The sequence below is a fragment of the Theobroma umbraticum genome, unplaced genomic scaffold, assembly GCF_002168275.2.
Source record: "Theobroma umbraticum cultivar Fairchild unplaced genomic scaffold, ASM216827v3 scaffold_130.0, whole genome shotgun sequence".
In the NCBI taxonomy this organism is placed as follows: domain Eukaryota; kingdom Viridiplantae; phylum Streptophyta; class Magnoliopsida; order Malvales; family Malvaceae; genus Theobroma; species Theobroma umbraticum.
In genome coordinates this window covers 2,554,929-2,582,714 of record NW_018397264.1, presented here as the reverse complement: position 1 = coordinate 2,582,714, position 27,786 = coordinate 2,554,929, and the positions used below count along the sequence as shown (strand labels likewise).

Here is a 27,786-nt window from a genome sequence, read left to right as displayed (position 1 = left end):
CACCACATCCTGCGGATCAGGTTTGCCTATCGTTGACATTCCAAATTGAATTAAATTACCCCTCATTTGGAGATGCCATGGACACCAGAGCCTAGTGTGGAGGGGTCCGCTTGGTGATGCATCCATGGTTCCTCCACCAACCAATATAACGAGTCAACCCCATCACGTGCTTGTATCCAAAATAAGGAATGAATTTTAACAAGGGTAAAAACCCACATTTGTCGTTGAAAGGGACTCATGGCGCGCCAACGAATTAAAGAGCCCAAAGTCACGCACTGCCCATCATCAGCCATCGACCATCACTCATGCGAGCTCCTCCACACCCCCCCCCCCCCCCCCCAAGTTTTAATTTGTAAATAAAAAATATTCTTTCCGTCAATTTAATTATTAAATCTTCTGTTAACTTATCAGCTGAAAGTTACATCGACTAAGCATCATTAGATTTTTTTTAATAGTTAATTGACGAGAGACGAACTTTTATAATATAATTTGAAATTTGAAAACAAAAATGACAAATCTAATTGGTGGATGAAAAAAACTCTAATAATTCATGAATGATCATATAATGATTTTATCGCATATTAATCACAAAAATCTGATTAGTTATTAGGACATATTGCTAAGAGACACACAACTTCTTGAGTAGTGGACGTTAATGATCTATTTCTTGACAAGTATATGATAAAAATGAAAAATTTTTAATTAGATAAGAAATTAATGTACCTATGAATATATTTGCAAGAGAAATGCTTTAGCATATTTACATTCAGCAACTTTCACTCATGTCTGTCATTTACATATAAAATTTATCTTCGTATTTACGGATGATGAATACATAACAAATTAGACATAAGATTTTGAGACTTTATGACAATAACCTTTAATTTGGTGTTTCTACTATATTTTCAATCATTTAAAACCTTTCAAGTAACCAATTCTTGGCATATATACCATTTTGGTGATTGAGAAAAAAAATGCAAGTTTGTTTGTATATATCTTAATACGTTTAAAGATTAAACTCCATCAACAATATGTGCTGTGACAATTGTAACATTTAATGTTGCTCATTTAACCATCATATTTCAGTGAAACATAACAATATTCATTGTAATCTAATTCCTCAAATTTGTCTTAAAGAAAAACCAATCCCTTAATATCTTTCTGAACCATAAGATAAAGCAAATGGCTTTGGAGATAAACTAGCAATAAACGGGGGCCTCCATATTCCTTCCTCTATTATCAAGCACATTGTGAAGGGGCAATCAACATTCCTTGTAATTATTCAAGTTTGGTGGGCTGAATATTTTATCAACGAGCATGCAATTATCTATCGATTTTCCGCTATGAAAAATTTGGAACATGCGCCTCGCGTTTCCAGCTTCATTGGATATGCTTCTCAGTTAACAAAGTTAGTGGTGCCGAAGTGGAAAACGGAACCGAAGGAGCTGAGATATTTCTTTGAAACTTGAACGTATATAGGTATACCAGGATAATTTTATTGACTACTTCACCCAGCTAATTACTCTTCATTTCCCCCAAGAGAAAGAAACAAATCGAAGGAGGACACAGCTGATGGGAAAAGGCCTTTCATGAGTCGCATCAATATAGAGCTGCTGATTTCCTAATCCCAAAACAGCGTCCTCGTCAACAGTTCAGTAACTTATGTCAACTGCGGCAATGAAGATAATAATGGCGCTGCCGCTAGTGTCAACTTAACGGGGAGTCTATTTTTCTTCTCAACTAGATTCAACCTGTTAGAGTCTGTAGGTTGCGGCAATTTGGCTACTTTGTTTACTCCATCCTGTAAGATGTGGCGACGTGACTTCTAATGGCGGCTGCTACGGCCCATTTTTTGAAAATCTGACTTCGTATATTGCAACCATGACAAAAATCAATCCTGCGAATAAGGACAGCAAGAGATGCGGTTCTGTTTTCATGTTTGACTGGTCCTTGTTGGATTCAGATTTGACCCTTCCGCCTGACATAAACATTGATACAACGCATATTCTTGCAACGCTGGAGTGGACTCCGAATGCTATTGGGAATGTCACTAGCTACTCACTTTCACTATTCACTAGCAATTTTTGATAATGTTTCTTTATTTCTGTTTAGATTTTCATTCTTTCAATTTACCCAAAAAAATGTTTTTGAATTTGATTTCTTTGGTGTTGCAATTTACTTCTTATTGCTAAGCAGCCAGACTTCGCCAACAACCAGGCGCGGTAGCCGATTATACAGAAAGATGTGAAAATGTTTATATTCATATCCATTTGGAATAAAAGTCGATTGTTGCAAAAATGAGTGGTTTAGAGTAACATGCAAAAAAACTGCCAACGCGGCGAAGGCTTTCATAAGGAGAATCATTCTGCAACAAATCTCAGTTTCATTTTCCGAAGGGAGCATTGTCGTTAACAATCCAGTAACATATTTCAACTGCAACAATAAAGATATTAATAGGGTTAGTGTCAACCTACAGGCAGCCCGTTTTTCTTATCAAATACCAAGCGGATCCGGGGCTGCAGGTTGTGGCAGTTTGGCTACTATATTTCTCAATCAAGCTGATGGTTATAATTATGTTGGTGACTGCCTGCAACCCCGTTGTAGCAATGTTGTGACTTCCGAAGGTGGTTGCCGCACGAGAATTCCTCCGGGTCTCAGTTCTTTCGTTGCAAACATGAAAGAGAATTATCCTAGTAATGGCAGCAACAGATCGTGCGGATCTGCTTTCATGATTGACTTAAGTTTGTTGGATCCATCTGGGACAACATTTCGAGACCCCCATGAGATAAGCATTAGGACGCACGTTCCTACAATACTGCAATGGGTCACACCAAAATATGGGCTGTGCGAGTTGAAAGAAGGTTCTAATATCCTTTGCAGCTCTGATGGTGAAGATTGTTGGTCAGGCTTGAGCACCGGGTATGGGTATCCGTGTGTTTGCAACAACGCTGAGACCCAAGATAACAGATTTGATAATTGATATTTTCGTATTTTAAATATGTCAAATATATATATGTTAAGATTAAATATAAATATGATATAAATATTATTCGTGTTTTAAATTTAAAATACATGCACACATATATAATAACAATATAACAGAACATGATATGTTTAATACGTTTTTTAAACGTGTCAATATATGACATGACGCAATTAATAACACAATTAACATATTTCACACGATTAAATAAAAATGTTTATAATTAAATATAATTTTATTATTTAAATTTAAAATCAATAATTGTAAAAACGATTATAATCAAACAAAATAACAATAACATCAAATATAACAAAATAAAATTTAAACTTAGGGTTTGGGCAAGATATAATTATATTATTACCTTTATAAAATTTAAAAATCATATTAAAATAATTATTTAAAATTATTTAAGTAAGGTTAAAATAATCTTTGATTATTAATTTTTAACAAATTGATAAACGTGTCATGTATATACGTTTAAACACAATAACACGATTAAACATGTTTATACATTTAAACATAATAATATGATTAATTAAATGTGTTTCAAATGTGTTACTCGTATTTGACACGTTAAGACACTAGATATGAATATAATTTTTCTTTTGATTAATTAACATATTTTTAAATGAATATTATAACTTTATTTTATCTATTTCATAAATGATAGAAGCAGGCAAATGTGGGCACCCTAAATATAAGTATTGTCATATACTTTGTTGCTGGCAACTATTGTTCGTCTCCTTGTCCCGATACATATGAATACAACAGAATTGAAAGAATATGCAAACCAAAAGAACAACCTGATCCACCAACATATCTGATCTAAGAGCTTAGGAATTGGGCAATCATTATAGATGCATATTAAATTCACTTTCTGATATATTGAAAATATAAACCATGTTGAAGTATATTTATGATTTTCAATATTTGTTTGAAATTAATGTTTTTAATTTTTCCTTATATATATTTGAATTGCACAGGTTGCAGCACGAGTAGTGAGACACTTAAGTATTGAGACACTGTTTCTAGGGCTTGGTACATGGTGTTTGTACAAAGTAACTAAAAAGAAGTTAATTCACAAGCATTTCCGGCCAAAAAACCTAGCGATTGTGCATAGATACCTGTTAAATTAACTTTCTTTTTCTATAAGCCAAGATTAATTTTCATTAATACTTGATTTTACATAAAGTTTTTTAGGCTCTATGTCCTGCCGCCGATAATCATTGGACAACCACGGACTAGCCGCCTTCCCTATGCATTAAATCATTCCTTTCTCTAACTATAGTTACAAGAATACCCAAAAAAACACAACCTCCGGTAATCAAAACCACAGGCATGCTGAACATATTAACCCCAAATATTGAATCAACCAGCAACTTGTCTCAATTTCATTGGCACTCCCTACACCAAATAAGCTGACATTTCCCCTCCGCCTGTTCGGAATTAGCGTCCTCCTCCTTCTCCATGGCCGACACCTTTTATTCATCACCCACCTACTCAAACAACTCGAAGCAGTCTCAATTACTGCAGCTTGCTTCCATACCCACTCCAGCTAACAAGAGCATGCCTCCTGAGCTATTTTGATCGTCTCCAGATCCAGCATATTTGTATGCACAAAAACCTCATCTGTCCTAAAAACATCAACATCCCACCTCCGTGGTATATACACACTTGAGTTGTATAGGTTGCAGCACAACTTGCTACATGGCAGAGGTACAAAGTACTAACCATGTTGAAATATATTTACGGTTTTTAACAATTTATCAATGAAGTGATAATTTTATCACAAATTAACTATGCCTGGAGACAAAAGTCTCTTTGCTAGCGTAAGACTTTGTCTCAAATGGAACACTCTCTCGACTCATACATGATCTACATGATCAAAACGAAAAATTTCTATTGACAAGAAAATGCGTCTCCATATTGTAACTGAAATTACGAATGTTTTATCTTATCTGCATCTGACTGCTTCTATTCTTATTTACCATCGAGACATAAAATTTAATAATATACTTTCATATGATAAATATAGTGCAAAAGTGTCAGATTTCGGAACTCCAAGATCAATTGCACTTGAGCAAACTCATCTAACCACTACAAGGAACTTTTGAATATTGGATATAGAGTATTTTCGATCAAGTCAATTTACAGAGAAAAATGATGTTTATAGTTTTGGAGTTGTTCTTGTTGAATTATAATGGGACAAAAACTCATCTTCTTAAGACAATCAGACGAAGTGAGAAGCTTGGTCTCTTTTGTTGCTTCCAATGAAAGACAGTTCTTTGTTTTATATTCTTGAGAAGCTTGATATCTTGTTTTGCTTTCAATAAAAGAGAGTTCTTTATTTGATATTCTTGATCTCGGGTTTTGAACGATGGTAATGTCTGAACCTTAATGGAAAGAGAAGGCCTACAACGAAACAAGTTGCCATGGAGCTGAAGAAAATTAGAGTATCAAGAGAAGCAAATGCTATTCAACAAAGTGACGATGATGATTCTGATATAGACGATAAAATCGAACCTTGGGCTATGGCTTCTTGTTCGACTAGGTCAATACTAGCGTAACTTATCACATGGGTAATCCTAGATTCAACACTTATTAAACAGTCTTCCATTGGTGTGTGAACTCTGTCTATTATATCATAGATTAGTTGAGGTCGTCCTTCTTCTGAATTCTACTAGTTTTGTCTCATTCGTTCTTCCTGACGTATTAGTTGAACTTTAATATTGTTAATTATTACCTGTACTATGTTCTAAGGTTTTTAGCCTATAAAAGATGCTGAACAAAAGAGAAGTGTTTCTCGGTTGTTACAATTATATATAGCATCTACAAAAGCACTTCTCTAAAAAATTCAAATCAAAGAAAATTGAAGAATTCTAAGACCCATATTTGTTACATCTATAACATCTTATGTTTCTATTGGTATTTTTGTCAACTCTGGTTTTCTGCTTGTTTTCTTTTCTATAATTTTTTGTCAATTTTCTTTGATTTGTATTTTTTTACTTTGATTAGAAGAAAGGTTATATTTTATGTCAAATTGTTGACAGAATGATTCCAATTCTTCCCTGGTCTGGTGTCTTTCCTTCTTAATTGCTTTTGTAATTTAAGATCTTGGTAAATTTTTAAGTCTCGGATGTTAATTTTCACAAGGAATAATTCCATTAAAAAGTTCTTTCTATTGGGTTTCTCATTTGTATTTTTCTCATTTTTATTTTTTTTTTGTTAGGTTTGTTTATGAATTAAAAGGACACTTTAATTCCTAAAACTCTTGTCGTAATGGCTATGGAGGAAATCAAAGATATAAAGAGTATGTCAAGAACGACATTTTGCATTATGTTTTTGATTAATAAAAATGGAGTTTGAATCTGATACCATTTTTGCAGATACATATATTCAAACCCCAGAAGCTACAATTTGAGCCATCTCGGTGGGAGGAGGAGTGTTAATTTGTTTGACATCAAGGTCATCCGACTCCTTCGTCATCTTGTTCTTGACATACATCCCATATACGTAGGAACAAAATCCCCACACACACATAACAGTGGACACAACCTTAACCCCACCGAACTCCTCCCCGTACACCAACACCCCTCCCAACACGTTCATGCCCAGCAACGCCGTCATGCATATCCCTCCTGTCAACGAACTCGTCAAGAACACCATCCCCGCCGTCCCCATGAAGCACAGCTGCCAAGTCACCACGTTCGATACCACCGCCGCCCAGTACACCCTCTCCCCCTTGTCGAACACCTCTCTGCTCTCCCTCCTCATCTCCGCAAACCCCCCGTCGCACGCCATCCCCACACTCGCTAACGCCGTCGCCGCTATCTCCATCACCAGCTGCATTTCCATCACCATTGCGTAGCAGTACACCTTCTTGTATATCATCTCCATGATCGGCAGATATAGGGCGAACAGCAATCCCGCCCCTATGGTCGCCGTAAATCCTATGAAGTACTTGGCTCGGGTCAGGCCACGAGGTTTGTCATGGCTGGACTCAAAGGCTAGGAGGGCTGAGCCAAGTGTCAGTAGAATGACGCAGTTGAGATTCATAAAAGTGATCTTTTGCTTCACGATGATTACAGACAGAATGAGATTGAATACTAATTGGGATGAGAGAAGGAGAGAAGAGGTGGATACAGGCAGGTAAGAGTTGCCCCAAGAGAAGAGAAGGTTGTTTATGCCTAGCATCAGGCCTATGAATATGGACAAGCCTAGGACTTTGGGAGTGAAATGAGTGAAGGGCTTTCTCCCAGTGCACTTGAACAGATAATAAGGAAGGAAAATGGGGATGACAAGGAGAGGGAACCCTGCAGATTGAACCCACGTTGAAACCCATCTGCTTGAGCCTTTGTGGTTGAAATAGTACTTTGAGAGCAAGCTTGAGGATAAAGAACCCACGAACAGGCAGGCATAATTGATAAACAAAAGAGGCAGATAGCGCTTGTTTGTGAAGGCCTTTTGGTCTTGTTCGTCAATATAATGTGACTGGTTGCGGCTAGAACTAGGATTAGTGCTGTTCATGGTTTCCTGACGATAAGAATACTAATGAAATCAGATCCAATATATTATTGTTGTTGCTCCTGCTGCTGTTGATCAGTAACGCTGCAAAATGTTTTAGGTGCGTTTTTTTTCAGTATTGGGCATTGCTGAACAGATTTCCATGTAAAGGAGATGAAACCGAGGGAACAAATCCGTGCCGTTTGAGGATAGATGAGTGGGCCATCACTTTCAGTACTACAAGACAAAGAGCATTTAAAGCCAGGTTGACGAGACCAGCTCCAAAAGTTTCATCGCCTGGCAATTGAAGAAGAAACACAGAACTGAAATATAACATCAAAAGATGAAAACTTCTGGGGTCAAAAGGCGATTAATCATGCTTTAGCGTTACTGACAATAAAGAGTCCGACTCTAGCGTAAAGGGGTAGAGTGAACACAGTATCGTGCTCGCCGGTCATTGCTAGTGTTCAATAGTTCAAGTTCAGTCTGAGGTGAGCTTAGCCTGATTTTGCTTTGTTTTGATTTGATAGGGCCACTGCCAAAAGCTGCTTGCTTATTTAATAACCAGCTGGAGATAATCTGGTCTGCCCCCATTAGCTTAGGATGTAGTTCGCTAATTACTAGTAAAGAGATAAAGATGATACTGGTGTGGGGCCCCCATTTGCTAAGTAAAGCTGATCTGAATATTTCTCTTAAAAGATAAATAATAGTTTATCTCTCATACACTAAATTATTAAAGTCTATAATTCCTTGGACGCGCCAAGCCGCCAATGCGACCATAGCAATGTAGTAATCACCCAGAGACCTAGATTCAATGACGACGACTCCTTGTCATACCTGACTACCTTCAAGCCAGCAGTATAAAAAAAAAAATTTCTTCATTTTACATTTTCATAAATTTTAATTAATAAAATTGAAATATTAAATCCAGTTAATTAAATTAAATCTTCAGAAAACTAATTAATACAATTAAATTGAAAATGTTAAAGTCGCTAAGTAATCGATGACGTTTGAACTATATATAATGGAAAATTAATTTCCATTAACATCAATCATTCTCAACTTTATATACCATATATACGCTTCCCAGTCCAAGGTTATGCATACTGCAGCCAAATAAGGAAAACATAAATGAACGAAGCTGTCCATAGATATTCCATTCTTTTTTTTTTAATCAGGCTGCAGGCATCCAACCATTGTCCTACACCCACCACATCTGATACAGAACCTTTAGGAAATTTCAAACAATAAGTCCTTAAGGTATTAAATTATTTATTCTAATTAAAAACAAAGACATTAATTGTCCATGTTTACATTCATGCAACTATGCCATAATGATTAACACCACGAGACCCCAGAAGGCAAACCAGAGGGAAGAGAGTTGGCAGTGATTAGAATGTTCATGTATGAGATTTAAATTAAATTAACAAATGAGGATGAATTAAGGCCCCAGCCCCCAGGTTTGGAATGGGAATAGAGAAACAAATTAAGAGGAATTAATGTGGAACATTGAATTTATGGATGCTGACTCATTGTTAGTGTTATCGTCACGACAAGATAGAGTTGTACTGGCAACAATTAATGCAGCCTTCCTCAAATTAGAAATAACAAAATGTTACGCCACGGAAAGCTACATATGACATTCAATTTCTCACCATCTGCGTACTAATAATGACCCTGTATTAGCAATCTCTCCTGCCTTGTTCCAGTACTTTCATTCTCAATTTATGTTGTAGGCTTAAAGTCAATGGTGAAGTCCAATAATGCAATGTAGTCCCGAAAACAACCACCTCCATAGAAACAATAGAATGAGGAGCAGATATTTAAATGTTAATCTTCAGTTTTTTTTTTTGTAAAAAGCGTCATTTTGTATATTAATTGAACATAAAATTACATAAATATCGAGTTATTTTCTTCCTTTAACATTTTGTTTATTTTAATAAGCACAAACGCTTAACACCTCTAGGACAATGATAGTGTTGGTATGTAGTTTGGAGGAAATAAGGATATATAGGAGCCTAAGGCTGCATGCATAGCTAATACGAAGTGAACACAGGCAGGGAGTAAATTTTATGCTTGGAAATTAAATCGGATTGTGGAGTTGAGAAAGGTTTATGCTTTCGTTTAAATAATATCTTATGTAGGGATATCGTACCAATTCATGCAGCAAAGAAATCCATGAAATGGCTTTCTCTGTTTTTGTAAATAATATACCTGGTAAGGTGCATCAGCCAGTGGAACCCAACATTTTGGATGTGTTTATTTAAAAATAAAAAACTAATAGTGGGAAATGGTTCGGCTGTGAGGTTTGAACATGCTGCAGATGCCATTGTGGCGGTCGCAAAAGTAAATAGAGCTTGGTTCCTCAACAACAAGGTGGTTGTGAACATAGTTAGATACGGTTGCAGAGACGCTTTCTAGGGAAACGTGTTAACATGTTTCAGGAAAAGGTGTCTGAAAGTCGAAACTGGGACAAAGTGAGGATGAAAGCTGCAAATATGTACAGAGGGTGGCACAGCCTACAAAGTTATGTTATGCAGAGGCTTGAAAGAACATGCAGGGGAACAATCAATCCAAGCTGGACAAAACAAAATCAAAAATGAAACCGGTTGAGGAGGTGGCATCATCAGCTGATGTGGCTAGACAATTTGGAAGATGATTGACAGGGTGAAACCGGATTTTTTGGGCTAATTTTAAATAAATTATGTCTTTTTATAAGGTAATTATTGAAATAATAACTCAAATAGTATGAAATTTTATAAGGTAATAAAATTTTAAATATGAAAAATTATCTTTTTATATCGTAACTCAAATCGTATATCTTTTCATAAAGTAATTATTGAAATAATAACTTTATCTAAATATTTGTGTTTTACAAAATGTAAAGTTGTCTTTAAGATAAAGAGATGCATTGATGAAAGCATTGTGTCAATGAGAAAAAACACTAGTAAATCTATATAAAAGACTTGTTACCAACCATTTTAACACATCAAAAACAAATAAGACAAAAGCAAAAAAGTAAAGAGCAATAGAAATATTATGTTTTCAATATAAACATAAACACTTAAGTTCTCATAATCTATCAAAGGAATTTAAATTCCTTATAAATCACTTGCTACAAAAAGTAGGTCTTAAGACGAAACAAATTTATAAACTTTTAGATGTATTAAGTGGTTTCTCTCAGAAAGTGTAAGAAAAAGCTGTGTATTATTTCCTTTTATATATCGAGTGATGGAAGCGAAATAATTCGTAAAGATAATGCATTGAAAAGTTCAATCTTGAAATCAATTTTTCTGATTTCCTGAGTTTCATCTAAACCTTTTTTTTACCATCAACACTAACACAACCGGGGATAAAAGCTTTACATTGGATGAAGAAGATGTTAATGTATATGGGGAAGAGACGATTGTGAGGGAAATTCAGTACTGTGACAGATGGAGGAGCAAATTAAAGTTGTAATCTGTGTGCTCCAATCAAACGATAATTTGGACCTAATTTGATTGGAGAAGATAACTGGCCAAATGCTGTCCAGGATCTTATTGAGGGAGGAATCCGCAGTCCCAGAGCGAACAAAAGTCTAAAAGTGAAGGGAAAAAAGTGGGGTTTGATGTAGTACAATTTGTTGAACAAAAAAGAGGAACTGTCCAACGAAGGAAAATAGGAAAAAGAGGCAGTTTAGTGGAGGTACTCAATTGCAAACGGATTTCTTTCAGGCGGTGGCTTCATCAACCACAGTGCAACAATCAAATTAGGAAGAAATTGGCATTTTCATCACCTTAATAGGTTATATTATAAACATTTAAACATTTATCCTACTAAATAATCATGTATAAGAAAAGATTGGTGGAAATGATCAATTTTGTTTTCTATTCTCTTAATTTTAAGAAGGGATATTAATTGAACTCACGATTTTTCTTTGTCTTTCTTCTTTTTTATGCATAAGGTGTGACTTGAGATTTTTCTTTTAAATTTTACAGGTATATATGTTGTGGAATATATGCAGCTATATGTTTCAAGTATGAATTGCTCCTTTTATCATTTTTTTTTTTGAAAGGCAAGGAAGAGTTATTTTAGTAACAAATCTTAAAGAACAACCAGCCCTGCAAGTGAGAAGGAACACAAGAACAGCAGGCAAACACCCCCAGAAAGGGCTGTAACCTGTGAAAGCGAAATGAACCCAAAGCAAAAATGCCAAGTTGCAGATAAGATCAATCTGCTGAAAATCTTACAAACACTCCCATAGGAAAACAAAAAGAACATGAGGTCAAAAAAACTCAAGACAAACAAGGAACAAGAAATTGCTAAAACACTCTTACAATATCTGCTTGCAGTAGGACTCCTTTCGCGAGAGTGTCAGCTCTTTGGTTTGCCTCCCTCAAAACATGCCTTATCTCCCAACCAAACAAGCCTTTTTTCATTCTCTCCATTTGAAGTAGCCATTTTCTCATTTTCCACGGTGCTATACTTACACCTGTAGTCCACTTAACAGCGTTACTTGAATCACTTTCGATGATAAGCTGTTGGTGCTCTCTCCACTGTAAAGCTAAAAAAATAAGAAAAGCCTCCCTTATTTCCAAAATCTCAGCAAGATTAGAATCTGCTGTGCCAATACTCTTTGAGAAAATAACCTTCACCTCTCCACTCGAATCTCTCAAAATACCTCTTACTCCCGCTGGCCTTGGACATCCTCTCGCTGCCCCGTGGACATTGAATTTCAAACTCCCTTTTTGTAGTTTCTCCCACTCCATCCCTATTCTTGCTTGTCTTCTTGGCTCCTTTATCATTTTAAGTTATTGCTTAAATTAATAGGCATTTTTTGTGTGTAAATTTTGACAATTTTCACCTTTGAAACAACTATTAATCAAATATCATTTATAAAATTAATTTTAATTAATTTTTTTCATTTTATTGATCTATTCATTAAATTTAATTAATCTACTTATTTTTATTTGATTGATTTGAATGAGAAAATTGGGAACTTAACTTAAGGAGCTTTACTTAAACTTTACCTGTAATAAAATCAATAATTTTTCCTTAATCTCTATGTATCAATAAGTTGATAGAAAGATGCAGATGGAGAGAGTAATATTAGGTCAGTCTTTTCTTTCGCAACATAACATGGTGTGAAAGAATGTTTCTCATACGTGAAAGACTTTTGGATCATGGTGGCCTCCAGGTGGAGTGAACTTGGAATTCTTTGGCCACCGACTTTTAACAACAATTTCTATACTCCACGAAACCACAATAAATTCATTATTTTCATTTGATTTGATTCATCAATCTTGTAACTTGAGATTGTGCTTGACATAATAATACTCACCCTTTTTGCTGTGAAGAGAGCCACTGGGCTTGGGGGCAACAAAATTGGTGGTTGACTCTTGAAACTGAAATGTGACTTAAGACTTACCACCATGCTTCCTCTTGTCTATATAGGAACCCATCTTTTCCAAATGCATGCATTTGTTGTGAAATTGCTTAATGTACTCTGTGTAAAGTTATACGTGTTTCACGCTTTATGTTTAATTAACTTTATGTATTTATCATTTTTTTCTTTTTTAAAGTTTATTATTTTTTTTCATCATTTATAAAATTTGACTCGACTGTTAATATAATTTTAAATTGACACTATATTTAATTTTATTTTCAAATTTTTAATTTATATGAAAAACTTCTTTTCATCAATTTGACAATTAGCTTCCAGCTAACATCTGTTGTTGTATGAAACGCTATATGTTTTGAGAAAAAGCTAGCTGTGCATTACTTTGGGGATGTTAGATTTATTTTTAATCTTTTAAAACCTTTCAAGATTTGTGCAATGCACGGTATGTAAACGTTAAGTAAAATATCGACAAACTCGACCAGTGAAGGGTAGTCATAGTCAACTAAGAGCCTCAACGTACACCTACCTAGTGGGAGGGGGAGAGGACTGTATCCAAAGATGGCAACCCATGATCCACTAATTTGAAAACAAAAGAATTTACTAGTGAGATATAAAATCTCAGTGAACATGAACAGAGAGAGGAGCAAACTAAACCTCGGAGTATTTGCAAACACAATTTCTGATCAAGTATGCACATTTTCTCAAATCAATGCTCAATCAACAACAAATTCTTACACCGTACGACCCCATATTAGTCCAACAAGAACCCTCGGGTGTCAGCTTTAGTGGAGGAAATCGACTGCAAACAGATCTCTTTCACGGGCGGTGACTTCATCAACTACAAAGCAACAATCAAAAAGGAAGCTGAAGAAATTTGGAAAATTAGGAAGAAATTGGCATTTTCCTCACGTTAATAGGTTATATTATAAAACATTTAAACATGTATAAGAAAAGACTGGTCGATATGACTAGTTTTCTTTTCTATTTTCTTAATTTTAACAAGGGATATTAATTGAACTTTGAGATTTTTCTTTGTCTTTCTTTTCCCAGTTAGAGGTTAAATAGATTTTTTTGTGTGTAAATTTTGACAATGTTCACCTTCGAAACAACTATTAATCAAATATCATTTATAAATATTAATTTTAATTAACTGTTTCCCTTTTATTGATTTTTAAAATTTGACTTAATTCGTTCATACAATTTTAAACTAAAATCATATTTAGTTTTGTTTTTAAATTTTTAATTTATATAAAGAGACTCTTTTCCTCAATTTAACTATTAACTTAGAACTAACATTTGTTGTATGAAATGTTAAAAATTTTGAAAGAAAAAAAAAACTTGGCAGTGGATTAATCTGGGGATGTTAGCTTAATTTTTACATCATTTAGAACCTTTCAAGTTTCTTGTAATGCACTGTGAGTGTATGAAACAAATTTCTTGCCATATTTACCATTTGGAGCTTGAGGAAAAAATGCAAGTTTGTTTCTATATGTATAAATACGGCTAAAGATTAAAATCATCAACGAATTCATTAAAAAACTAATTCCTTGAATTAATTTATCTTAAGAAAATTAAAACTGCCTGATACCAAAGCAAATGGCTTTGGAGATATGCTGGCAATAAACGAGGCCAAAAGCAGTGAGCAGTGAGCCAATCTTTGTCTTTTTTGGTCCAAATAAGTCTCGTGAAAAAACATTTTCTTGTCGGCAATTAGGTTGTTTAAAATTCCACATTTCATTAAAATGTTCTTAATGGTATTCGTTGTTTTTTTTTTAAAATTATTTTAACGTTCCTTTGTCCAATCCCTACCCCATGAAAATGGTGAAGAGAGACAAACAAAAAAGTTCTTCTCGACAAACGATAACAAATTTTGATTTTAATCACATTTTTTAGATTATATTTTTTTATGTAGTAAAATTTTAAAAATGTAATTATTTAAATTTTTAATTTCAGTTTTAAATTTTTAGTTACATTCTTTTTACATTTAGCAGCAATATTAGAATTGTAGTCTTAGCCCTAAAAAATATAAAACTATATTATTAAAATATTTATAATAATAAATTTTAAAAAATATGTAATCCTAAATCAAAATTGTGTAGTAATGATACTCGTTACTGATGGATTTAAATTTACGTATTATATATATTTATATATTTACCTTTTAAAAGAATAGATAGGACTCGTTGCAATGTCAACAGTACCTTTGCCTGTTTCAGCCTTGTGTTATGTCATTTGCCATTTTCTCTTCGGTTCTCTCGTAACTCCATAATCCTTCCTTCGTTTACCAAACACATTGTAAACGGGCAAGCAACATTCCTTGTAATTATTCAACTTTGGGGGCTGAATACTTCATCAACGAGCATATGCATGCAATTAACTATCGACTTTCCGCTGTTAAAATTTTCGAATATATGGCTCGCTTTCCAGCTTGATTGGCACTGTTTCTTTCAATAAACAATGTTTACCGAAAGTGGAAAAGGGGAGCGCAAGAGCTAAGAAATTTCTTTGAAACTTTTTACCCATCTAATTAATCTTTATTTTATGAATTAAATCATATCCTTGAATAACTCTTCTTCTAACTCTATATATAAAGTTTTCACGATTCATTTAAAAGTTAGTAACATATTATCAAATATTATTTTACTACATCTATTCTCTTTCACTTGCAATAACATTTAGTAGTTAAAGGATTGCTCCAATATTTATCTGTCCTTTTTACTTATATATAATGTATGGTTCAACTCTCCTTCTCACAAGAACTCCTTTACACAAACAAATTAATGGGACAAGGGAGAAACAGCGAATGGGTGTTCACTCGGTGTATTACTTCATCTTCCTACTATGGCTAACACAAGCAGCAGCATAGCAAGAACCAGGCGAGCTTGGTTGTGCGGAAAATGTGTGGATGTTAATATTTCATATCCATTTGGAATAAAAGCCGGCTGTTATGCGAATACGTGGTTTAGAGCAACTTGCAAAAAAATTGCTAGTGAGCTAAAGCCTTTCATCAGTCGCATCAATCTGGAGCTTCTGTTTTTGTCCTCGAGAATCGTCGTCGTCAATAGTCCAGTAAGTTATGTCAACCGCGGCAATAAAGATAATAATGGCACCGCTGCTAGTGTCAACCGAACAGACAGTCCATTTTCCTTCTCAAGTAGATACAATTTGTTCTGGTCTCTAAGTTGCGGCAATTTGGCTACTATTTTTCGTAACCAAACTTATCGTATTGGTGGCTGTCTGCAGCCAAGATGTGGTGACGTGTCTTCTAATCTAGCTGCCACGCCTCAATTCTTGAAAATCTGAAATCCTATACAGCAACCATATCAGAGATGTGTCCCGATCATAAGGACAGCAGAGATGCAGATCATCTGTTTTCTTGTTTTCAGGGGCATGTTAGATCCAGATCCGGGGCTTCTCCTTGATGGTGACGTAAACATTAGTACGACGCATGTTCCTGCAGTGCTCGAGTGGGATACTGTGAAATGCAACTTGGGAGGTCAACATGTATCTAGTCACTATCACTATTAAATAGCAATCTTTGACAATGTCTTTGTTTTTTGTTTCTTGTTTTCGAGGACTTTCATTTTTTTTTAAACTACCCAAAAAAGAAATATTTGTGAATTTGTTTTCCTTGGTATTAACTTGGTGCAATTTATTTTTTTTGATAAGCAGACACACGATGCAAAGAATTTAAAGCAGTATCTGATAGGAAGTCTGATTGTACAGTGAATGAGTGGTCCAAAGTAACTTGCATCGAAACCACCGATGGGAAAAGCCCTTTCTTAAGCAGCATCGGTCTGGAACTACTCTCTTCTTCATTTACCTAAGGAAGCGTTCAAGTGAACAAACCCTGTAACACATATCCAATGCCAGGATATACATAATAATGGGGTTAGTGTCAACCTAACAGGTAGCCCATTTTCCTTCTCAATCGACAATTATTTCGCATCTGTAGGTTGCGGCAGTTTGGCTACTATATTCTTCACAGTCAAACTCATCTTATTGGTGGCTGTCTGCAATCAGGTTGTAGCAATATTGTGTCTTCCTACGGTGCCTGATTTACGAGTGTTCCTCAGGGTCTCAGTTCTTTTGTTGCAAACATGACAGAGATTTATCCTAGTAATGGCAGCAATAGATCATGCGGATCTGCTTTCTTGACTGATAACATTTCATTAATATATTCACACCGCGTTAAGTTAAGCAGCAAGAAAAACTTTTCTACAAAACTGCAATGGGGCACACCAAAAGTTGCGCCGTGTACGTTGAATGAAGGTTAAGAGGTCTCATGCAGCCAGGATATTATTTCTTACTTAATATATTTTTATTTGAAAATAACTTTATTTTATTCATTAATTTCATATATGACAGAACCAAAAAAATGTCCGTATCCTGAATATAATAAGTATTATAAATATAAGTACTGTCATATGCTTTGCGTGAATGCTCCTGGCAAGTCTTGTGTGCCATGCCCTCCTGGATATCAATACAACTACACCGAACATACGTGCGAGCCAAAAGACTCAGGCTAGGGCGATCATTATAGGTGTGTATTAAATTCTCTTTCAGATTGAAAACATGCACCATTGTTGAAATATATTTATAGTTTTTAATTCTTGTTTGAAATTAATGTTTTCAATTTCACCTTTTATATGTATATATCTTTGCGTTGTACAGGTTGTAGCACAAGTATTGGGACACTGTTTGTACTGCTTGGCACATGGAGTATGTACAAAGTAGTGAAAAGAAGAAAAAGTATCAAGCTTAAGCAAAAGTACTTTAAAAGGAATGGAGGTTTACTACTGCAACGGCAATTGTCCAGCAATGAAGGTAATGTTGACAAAATAAAATTGTTCACCTCAAAGGAATTGGGAAAAGGCTACGGAGTATTATAACGAGAATCGAATCCCTGGTCAAGGAGGCCAAGGAATTATATATAAACGAATGTTAACGGATGGAAGCATTGTTGCTATTAAGAAGTCTAAAATGATGGAGGATCAAAAGATACTAGATGAAATGATGGTTTAACAATTCATTAATGAGGTGATAATTTTATCACAAATTAACCATAGAAATGTAGTTAAGCTTTTAGGATGTTGCTTGGAAGCAAAAGTCCCTTTGTTAGTGCATGAGTTCGTTTCAAATGGAACACTCTCTCAACTCATACACGATAAAAATGAAGAGTTCCCACTGACAAGAAAAATGCATTTACGTATTGCAACAAAAATAGCGAATGCTTTATCTTATTTGCATTTCTCTGCTTCTATCCCTATTTATCATCGAGATATAAAGTGTAACAACATACTTTTGGATGATAAATATAAAGCAAAGCTGCCAGATCAATTGCAATTGTGCAAACTCATCTAACCACTCGAGTTCAAGGAACTTGCCGATATTTGGATCCAAAGCATTTTTTATCATGTCAATTTACAAAGAAAAGCAATGTTCATAGTTTTGGAGTTGTTCTGATTGAACTTTTAACGGGACAAAAACCTATCTCTTCCACACAATCAGAGGAAGCGAGAAGCTTGGTAGCCCTTTTTCTACTTTCAATGAATGAGAAGTCATTGTTTGATGTTCTTGATCCTCATGTAATGGATGATGGTACACAAGAAGAGATTATAGCCGTTGCTAAGTTAGCAAAAAGATGCTTGAACCTTAAGGGACAGACAAGGCCTACAATGAAACAAGTTGCGATGGACCTGGAGCGGATTAGAGCGTCAGGAGAAGCTAATGTTATTCGAAAAAGTGATGATGAAGATTCTGATATAGCTGATACGATCCAACCTTGCGCTGTGACTCCTTGTTCGACTAGGTCAGTTGTAACTAATACTAGTGTAACTTTACCATCCGATGCATAGTCCCAGTTTCCAACCCTCACTAAACAATCTTCCTTTGGTGCGTACTTAGTGTAATGTATCTTCATGTTTAGTTGTGGTCATCCTTTTTCTAAATAAATCATGAAATAAGGCCTTAGGTATTAAATTGTTATGGTAATAAAAACACAAAAAAGTTAATTGTTTCTGCTTACATTCATGGCATAATGATTAGCACCATGAGACCCTAAAAGGCAAACCAGAGAGACGAGTGTTGGCAGTGATTAGAATATTCGCGTATAAAATTTAAATTAAATGAACGAATGGGGATAGATTAAGGCCCCATGTCTGGAATGGGAATGGAGAAACAACTTAAGGGGAATCAATATGCTACATTGAATTTATGGATTCTGATAGTCAGTGTTATAGGTAAGACAATAGATGGACTTGTAGTGACAACCATTAATGCAGGCTTCCTGCAATTAGAAGAAAACATAAAGTTATGCCAGAGAAAGCCATAAATGACATTCAATTTCTCACTATTTGCGCACTAATACATTAGCAAACTCTCATGCCTTATTCCAGTTTCATTTATCTTACTATTTGCGTACTCTCGGGCGGCTAGAGCACTGTTAATTTATCTTACATTTGTTTGTCAGATAATATATTTATGCCTGGATTAACTATAGTGACATTTAAAATAAATTAGGGAACACTATGCAAAAAATATATTTAAATTATTCTGAAAAATTTAATAAGTCATTGTAATTTTATTTTAAATCAAATAAATCTTTATAACTAATAATTAACTTAATCAAAATACTATTTATCATTTTATATCACATGACACTAATGTAGTATGATAATATATCATAATTGATGATGACGTGGCATGTTGATTTAACATAATAACATAATCATACGTTATTTTAAACTGCATATCCACCAAAAGCTTCTTGAGATCCCGTTGGGTACACTTTGAGAATGGCCAATGCTTGTGTTTGGTGTGGTCTAGTGGAGGAATGTGTTCATATATTTTGATTTCATGTCACTTGTTTTTGGACAACGTAACTTGGTTCTATGTGTTTCGTTGGTGGGGTTTAAATTGGGTTATATTTCCAATTCAGTGGAAATGGAATCATTCACTAAATCTTGGGATAATTGTTTTCGGTTGGGGGCCTCTCAAAGGAAATAGTGGTGTGGCATTGTGGTCTTTATGACTTATTGTAATGAGACAGTTTATAGTGAAAAAGTTTGAGAGTTGTTTACTTGGTTAAAATGAGACTTTTGTTTTGGGTAAGAACGATAGAAATAGAAGGACATGAATCTGTTGATAATATTAGGTTGTGGACAGAATCTTGGAATTGCAAGACAAAGGATACGTTAATGAATTCTAATTTAATGTAGATGGTTCAATTAGAAACAAACTATAACACAATAACAGAAAAACAAATAAAAATGAAAATATATAATAAAAATAATAATGTGGAGAAATATAAGATCCGTAGATCGAAGTAACACTAACTCTTTTGTTTTTTGTTTTTTTTCCTTTCTTTCCCTTTGCATCTGCTGTTAATTCTTTCTAATTTACTCTGGCAATGGAAGTTTATTGACAAACTTAGCATTGTCAATACTAATACGATATCCGTATTTAAGTATTTAATTTATTAATTGATATATAATCTCTTACGTATCAAATTTCTTTTTTCTCAATTAAAAATAAAATAAAATATTCGATTGACTAAACAAGAGATTCAATGGATTGACAAACTTCACCCATGGGTGCAAATCTTTTCACCGCACCGAAATATCAGTCCATTCAGCTAATTTCACTCTCATCATCGTTAAATTTCATCTTTAAGCTTTCTAGGCTTTTGTCCTTATTAATTTGTTTCTTTGCTTTGCTTAATGGCAACGACTATAATCTTTTACAAATTTTAAGGTCAATTTTCGGACTAAATTCAGACTTGACAAATGCCCGTTTTCCTACATTTGTATACCCTAGATCTAAGCCCAATGAAGAATTATTATAAAACAGTGAAATCTTTAAACATTAGCATCTGATTGGATCATATGTTTAGATATTCCGCCAACTGAGTTGGTACCTTTGCCTGAAGCGGATGCCTTTGGGCCTTCTGTTTCGCGTGGTTAGTTCGGGTGTAATTAATCTTTCGACTTTTACATATGAATAGAATAGAATATTTATTTACATGTTCTGTTCAAACTCAAATATAAATCCTATTCAGTTCAAGTAAGTCTATTACATCTTCTGACCAAATTGATATATATATATATATATATATATAAAATAAAACTTAACCGAGGTCCAGCCTCGCTTGCTCTGTTATTTAATCCACTCAAGCTCGAGTTCTTTGAGTTAATTAATCGAGCCAAGTAGGAACCTGGCATTATATCAACATTGCTCGGTCATACCCTTTAAGCAGAACGAAAGAACAGTAAACTTGACGAATCATACCTCCCTCCTATCTAGGCAAATGTCCAAAGGAAACCATACCCATCATGGTCATGGACGCCCTCTCTCAGGGAAACATTAAAAAAAATGTTGACATCTCCCTGGCCCTGCAGAATGACACACTTCAGTACAACACAGTGACCACAGTCATAAAATCTCTGATACGCTATTATACTATTAACTCCAGGCAGCGTGGCATACCACCCCAGATTCTTCTCACACAAAAAATAATACTAAAACAACACACACATGCTACTAAAACTATGCACCCTTGGTCCCACCGAATCACCCCTGAGAGAGAGAGGGACCAACAGTACAGAAGTGTAAAGCCATTATAATATAGTATAGGCTGCTTAGAAAGGCCCTATATATGAGATGAGATTAATTATACAAATAACATGAGAAAAACAAATGGCTAAAAATCCAAGCAGTCCAGTTTAGTCTAGCGGACATAATATATTCACACCCACATTTCAAACATCAGCATCGCTACTACTTTTGCTGTCACTTGTCATGCCCTTAGTAGCAGCAGCACTACCACTATCACCATTAAAATTGTTCTTATCCACATTCATATGGGTGTGCTTTTTGGAAGACCCTTTGCAAAGCTTGACTGGGTATTTAATGGCATTGATCTTCAGCTTTCTCAAAGCAGCTTTACCAAGATCAACCCCACATATATCAGAAAGCCTAACAAGGTATAGCAACACATCTGATAGCTCCTCACCCAGGTGTTGTTTCTCTTCATCTTTCCAATCAGGGAGTCCTCTTGGCACCTCTCCTTTCCACTGAAATATCTCAGACAGTTCTCCCACTTCTCCTACCTGAAATATGTTCATACAAAGTAAAGAGTAGAGAATGCTGAAGAAGCGAAACAACGGGACTGACAAAGGAGCAAGGAACCAGGATTGTGCCCTTGCGGGTAATGAGGGAAAATGTGGGGTCTTGACATGAGTTACATCATATGAAACAACCAGTACAAGATTCTTTTTTTCGTATTCACTTATGATTTTTGTGGCCTAGAAGTGATTTCCATCACTCCTGTCTTTCACTTACTTGCAACAGTGATTCAAACATATGGAAGGAGCAGACAAGAGATCATCAAGCAATGGTACTTGTGGTACTGTTATCATTACTGTCATGACATTTCTTGATTGTACAGTTGATGGAATGGCAGTGAATCTCACAGAATCCAAACAAGGGGCAAAGACCAAAAATTCCAGAATGGGTTTTCAGGAAAACAATATTAAAAAATCCAATTTTGAGTGGGACTCTATTCTTAACAAGTGGATAAGGAATCAATTCTACCGGTCCATTCTTTTTTTTTATTGAAAGATAAGGAGTAATCTTATTAGCCACAAAACCGGCATGCCATTGCAAGTCTAAAACCAACTGCCAGAGACTCCTCATGACATAAAGAAGTCGATTTGGGCAAAAGAACTGAATAATTACCAACTGTTAGCAGCTACAAAAAGCCTTAGACGGCTGATCAAAGGAAGACCAATGTTACTTTCTTATTGTTTTCTCTCAATTCCCTTGAATCTCTGTCGTAAAATACATAAGAAAAACTGTTCATTACTTTGTCTATCATAATACAACGCAAAGGCATTTTCACCGAAAAAGAACAAATCAAAACAAAAATAAAAAACGGACATGGGCCAAAAAGTCTTAACAAAACCAGCCAAAAGTCAACTTAAACAAATAATAGATGCAGGCAGAAGAGTGAACCAATAAAAAAAAGGGAAAGACAAGAAGTAAACCATTTAGCAGATAAACTTAACATGGGGTATAATGGGTAATTGAGAAATTCAAATGGGTTTAGGAGATATAAAAAAATGTTTTAGGGTTTTATAAAAACTTAGAAGCGTTATTAAGTTTTGTACCAGGGCCAGCAGGAGATTCCTAGGGCTGTGAAACTGATCCCAGTCTCTTTCCCTCGCAAACTCAGCCATTTTCTCCTTGAGCTCTTCCAGGGTAACCCCTTCTTTCTCCAGGACGCCTGTCATTTTTCGTTTCCCCAAGGATCAAACAGGGCTTCGTAAGTGTCAAAAACGAAACGAAGAATTGCAAGATTACACCCAGGGTAGACTAAGGCAAAGCCACAAAGGAAATAAAAAAAACCTATCGTTTTATTAACACTCGCATGCCTCTGCAAAACAGGGAAATTTGTGAAGGCAGACTGATGGACTACTGGGTATTGCCGGTCAGGTAGGACCACTTTGCCATTTGATGACGGGCGCGTGGCAGTTCAGTGGCTCTAGGCCATGTTCCTGGTGGCCTTGGGATTTGAAGGGACCACTTCTGTGTTCTTTAGGAGGCAAAATCCGAGTTGTACCTTTTGTGGGAAAATTCTTTAATTGCGTACTCACGTTTTTTTTATCATTTCTTTGAAAAAAGAAAATAATAGTATATAATACAATATTAAGCTTGTAAATATAAATTTGGGTTATATAAAGTTTGCTAGCTTTAGATGACATAAGAAAAGAAAAGCATTTATACTCGTCGAGAAAAGAATTACAGGGACCAGAAAATCTATACCACTCATGGAAATTTCAATTAAAAAAAAAGATATATTTTTAATTTGATGGCTAGTGTCGGTATGCTATGAGTTAATAATACTTACAAATCTAAATATTTGATACAACTATATAATGTTTTTATTATCTATATCTATATATAAAAAGAAGACAATAATACTATTTATGTGAAAGAAGGAAGCCAAGAAAATGAATTTGATCCCATACCAATAGTAGAAATGCAATTTGAAGCTCAATTGCACAACCCTCAAGTTTCCAACTAAACAAAAAAAAAAGACAGGTTTTGATTGCCATTTGTAAGTAGATGAGATTTCATTTATTAATTTTCAATTACTTACAATGAATGGCAACATCAAACCAACCTTAAACTATATATTGTACTCTTCCTATCCCATTGCTACATGCACGATGGAGATGGATACAATTGGGAGAAGGAACGGAGAGAGAGAGAGAAAGGTTGTTCACAAGTATTGTTCAACCTCATCTTCATTACGAACTCTATGGGCAAAAACAGAATCCAGAGAAGCTATGTTTGTTGCTTTCTGTTTTCTTGCCACCATGTGGTGATCACAAATTGTTTGCCTGAAAGACACATATCGCTACGCCGTATATGCTAGGCAATTCACCATCATTTCAATTTTGTTTTGGGTCATGTGCATCATATGTCAGCACCCTCTAGTGACAGAGAAGCAAATATACATTGACCAGTTGTTTGACAAGGAAGCCATGAGCCACACATATTGACCCTCTCTTCCGCGGCCATTTGAAAACACTAGTTGTGTTATAAGTTTGGCTCAATATAAGGTTAAAATCAAAGTTGATGCTTCATGTAGTGTAAAAAGTTTTTCTATCAACCAATTGTAGAGTCCAAATTCATTAATTAAGGTCAAAACAATCATTCTAAGAGGACGAGCTAGGGGGGAACAAATTTCAAAAGACTTGCATACTTGAAGCAACCTTAGCGCCCCCCAATCCATTTAAACTTGCCATATGTTTGAAAGAGTTAGATTTTATTATAAGTTATGATCATCTTTCATCTTTGACAGATCTACTCGAGTTCAGTCAAATATAATTTTTATCTGTGTAAATTGTAAATTGCCAAAAGGGCAAGGCATGTCGGTTGGAGAGGAAAGGAAACCTGTCCCTCGAGTTTGGGGATCGAGCATCAAAGCGTTATTGGAAATCGCACATAGCTTGGTGAGAGGGGGAAAGCAAAAGGCACCCGGAGAATCTGCTTGGAATTACGACTTGTCAAACCTGGAGATTAAAGTGCAGGCCCATGGAAGGATGCCTCTGTTTATCACTTTCTAAAAGATGGGATATTGACCCAAGACTCTAAAGTCATCATCAAATATAATTAGTGGTGGAAGTGGCCGCCATCATTTCTATTGTAATTGTTTATTATCAAAGTTCAAGTGGGATTCCAACCCCCCCAAAAAAATTGAAACAAGTTTAAGTGGATCACCAATAACAACAATGAGGTCTCACTACTCACACCATGCCCAGGCCCCAGACTGGTTAGTCTCTGTAGTAGTAGTGGTATAGTACCTTCTGATAAAGATTCAGCCTTTTGTTTTAAAGAAAATGTTCAATATTGTTCAATGGCATTACAATAACAACTTACAAACATGAAATTCCAAGGAACAAGATCGAGGAAAATAGAGATTAATTAGCAATAATTAAATCATTAAGGAATTTAAGATTAGGGTCCTTCAGTACTCTTTGACGATTTCATTGATGAGTAGCAAAAATGGATATTATGGTAAGAGAAATGAGAAAAATAAATGATTTGTTATTTATTATTCAACTATTCGACGATAGAGTAAAACCTTATGATGACGATGATACAGTGAGAGGATCACATAAACTTCGCTCGTCCTTCTGGTTGCCATGATTCGAAAATATTCAACGATTCCTGCGTTCAAGAGAGGCCTAGCTAGGGTAATGCTCACTAATTTGGTCTGGATAGGAAGAGGGGGGCCGACTAGTCAGAGCAGAAAAAGGAAGGCATTGTGGATAGTGCTCAGGTTGTTGCAGGCATTATCCACGTCGGCTGGTAGAGACCCCAGTTAGGCTGCTCCAAAGCTTGATGACAATGTGACAGTAAAAACAATGCCCCATCCAGGGGCTACTGGGATTGAACCTTTTTTGATAAATTTGAACCTTAAATTACCTAAACTTTCATCATACTAGACAATCTCTGAAACGGTAGAACTTGTGTCAAACACTGCATTGACTCACGATATGTTTTCGTGTCCCATTATTTCATTCTTGCAAGTTTCTTGTGAACCGGGCAACCTCTCCTCATTGGCCAACCAACACTTTTCTGAGTGAATGGCTTTCTGTTGACAGTGCACCCCAGTACATTGGGAAGCATATATAGCGTTTGGTCAGAACAGAAAACAGCAATGAAAATGTTCACCACTAAAACATGTATTGTAGTTTGTCTAGCCCTACCAGAGGATGACCCTTTATCTCGCATTTTGCATTATTTGGCAGAATGGTTGGGGCTCAGTATTTATCATTCCAACAATGATTCCAAAAGGTGAAGTGACCTTTCTTTCTGTCTTTTTCTATCATTTGGTAACAATCAGTCTTCGGTGCCACAGTTTTTCTTGATACATTGAATCATATATATGTATTATGCATGACCCTATTTTCATCTCTTCACATTTTCTCTTCTACAATTTGCTTTCCTCAACAGATGCCTTGTTAGACTTTTATTCTCTTTCTATATATAGATAGATAGATAAAGATATATCTATTTTTGTGATGTTTCTATTCTTTAATCTAATGTGTTTATTTATCCTCGTTTAGCAGCACCCAAAATTAGAGCCAAGGTCGGGCTAGAATGGCCATGACAATTTGTTAACCTCTCCAAAATTTTTAGGTGTTTGACAAAATAAAGATATAAATAGTAAAAAAAAAACTCCTAAACTATGCTCATTTTTTAAATTAAGTCTCTAATCTTTTTTATTATATCAAAATGAGTCCTTGATTTTTAATGGAAAATTTCTCTTAATGAATCATGTGACAATTGATGTGATATTTTCTTATTCTCCTTTTTTTTTTTTAAATTTCGAAGAAGTTGTATAAGCCTTTCCATTTTCTTCTTCCTTTTGCTCTTTCTATGACCTACCTAGGATCTGACCACCACCGTTGTCTATCGTCAGTGTCATCTGTCATCCGTCGCCAATCAAGTTTGAAAAATTCTACGTTTCGATTCCTTATGTCTCCTTTAACCTTTTAATTGGTTTACTTTTCTTAAAAAAAAAAAAAACCCTTCTTTTTTCTTTTTTTCTCTTTTTTTTTTTGAAAACGAAACCTATACCAAGTTGTGGCCGAGGGGATTTTGGTTCTTTCGAGCCCTTTTTTCTCTTCTTCTTTTTGCCTTTACACTTTTCACTGATTAATTTCATCTAATCTCCAAAACAATACTTAAACCTGAGAGTTTTAAGTCTTCAATCTTTTGAGATTTGGAAAAAAGATGAAATTTTTCGAAAAATCACTCCAATCAAAAGAAAAGGAGAAGGAAAAGAAGCACAAAAAAGTTCTTTTTGGTGATTCTGGATGATGGAGGGGATGATATTGTGGTTTGCCAACTTCATGGTTCGAAGTTTTGAGCTGTGCTATGTTAGTTATCACATGATTGCATCATTTTGTCCAGAAAATGTCAATTACTCGGTGAAATGCCCTAGAATTGAACTTTTGGATGTCGGCACAATATCTAGTTCAAGTCGAACCAAATTTGTTTAGTACGACCGGCAATGGGCCCAATATAATGAGCCTAAGAAAATTGGAGTTGCTCAATGGCCACTACTTTTCTCTTTTGGTGAATAACTCCCATCTCTGCTAGCGAAGAGGCCTGGCCCAATTCTCTGCCTCCAACATTTATCCATGATCTCTTCTAGTACTATTCATCCGAAGCCTTTGATTTTTCATTTTCGATGACCAATTAAGCTTTGCCTTCTTCTACTCTTTTCACATAGGAATAGACTCTACGAAGATTATATGCATGAATATCTTATATTTGATCTGTGTGCAACGCACAAGTCATTCTCTAATGTGTGTGTGTGTGTGTATATATATATATATAG

General features: G+C 35.2%; 3 protein-coding genes and 3 pseudogenes across 4 annotated transcripts; 3 read left to right on the top strand and 3 right to left on the bottom strand.

Moving 5' to 3' along the window:
- The first annotated feature begins 1,343 nt into the window (after positions 1-1,343).
- On the top strand, positions 1,344-2,980 carry LOC110421390 (uncharacterized; annotated as a pseudogene).
- A 1,768-nt stretch (positions 2,981-4,748) lies between these two features.
- LOC149526849 (wall-associated receptor kinase-like 9 pseudogene) lies at positions 4,749-5,550 on the top strand (annotated as a pseudogene).
- An 825-nt stretch (positions 5,551-6,375) lies between these two features.
- On the bottom strand, positions 6,376-7,594 carry LOC110421805 (putative purine permease 4). Its single transcript, XM_021435479.1, has one exon. The coding sequence runs from the start codon at positions 7,508-7,510 to the stop codon at positions 6,380-6,382; it is 1,131 nt and encodes a 376-aa protein (XP_021291154.1). The 5' UTR covers positions 7,511-7,594; the 3' UTR covers positions 6,376-6,379.
- Positions 7,595-11,569: 3,975 nt separating this feature from the next.
- Positions 11,570-12,234, bottom strand: LOC110421389 (uncharacterized). Its single transcript, XM_021434985.1, has 2 exons — positions 11,803-12,234; positions 11,570-11,644 (listed from the first exon to the last, which is right to left on the bottom strand). Exons 1-2 carry the CDS (start codon positions 12,232-12,234, stop codon positions 11,570-11,572), a joined length of 507 nt encoding a protein of 168 aa, XP_021290660.1.
- Positions 12,235-15,669: 3,435 nt separating this feature from the next.
- Positions 15,670-18,724, top strand: LOC110421804 (wall-associated receptor kinase-like 1 pseudogene; annotated as a pseudogene).
- A 2,383-nt stretch (positions 18,725-21,107) lies between these two features.
- LOC110422058 (uncharacterized) lies at positions 21,108-23,241 on the bottom strand. 2 transcript variants are annotated; one of them, XM_021435823.1, is made up of 3 exons: positions 23,036-23,241; positions 21,623-21,976; positions 21,108-21,259 (listed from the first exon to the last, which is right to left on the bottom strand). In XM_021435823.1, exons 1-2 carry the CDS (start codon positions 23,156-23,158, stop codon positions 21,626-21,628), a joined length of 474 nt encoding a protein of 157 aa, XP_021291498.1. In that variant the 5' UTR covers positions 23,159-23,241; the 3' UTR covers positions 21,108-21,259; positions 21,623-21,625. The 2 variants fall into 2 exon arrangements, with proteins under 2 accessions (XP_021291498.1, XP_021291497.1); XM_021435822.1 differs by lacking the exon at positions 21,108-21,259 and having other exon boundaries at positions 21,325-21,976.
- Between the last annotated feature and the right edge of the window lie 4,545 nt (positions 23,242-27,786).

What these genes read in the sequence shown, in the direction of transcription:
- LOC110422058 (XM_021435823.1), bottom strand. Translation starts at nt 23,158, where the DNA reads ATGACAGGCGTCCTGGAGAAAGAAGGGGTTACCCTGGAAGAGCTCAAG. An exon ending in GGAATCTCCTGCTGGCCCTG is followed by an intron (nt 21,977 to 23,035) that starts GTACAAAACTTA and finishes AACATATTTCAG; the next exon opens with GTAGGAGAAGTGGGAGAACT.
- LOC110421389 (XM_021434985.1), bottom strand. Translation starts at nt 12,234, where the DNA reads ATGGAGTGGGAGAAACTACAAAAAGGGAGTTTGAAATTCAATGTCCAC. An exon ending in TCCTACTGCAAGCAGATATT is followed by an intron (nt 11,645 to 11,802) that starts GTAAGAGTGTTT and finishes TCGCTTTCACAG; the next exon opens with GTTACAGCCCTTTCTGGGGG.
- LOC110421805 (XM_021435479.1), bottom strand. Translation starts at nt 7,510, where the DNA reads ATGAACAGCACTAATCCTAGTTCTAGCCGCAACCAGTCACATTATATT.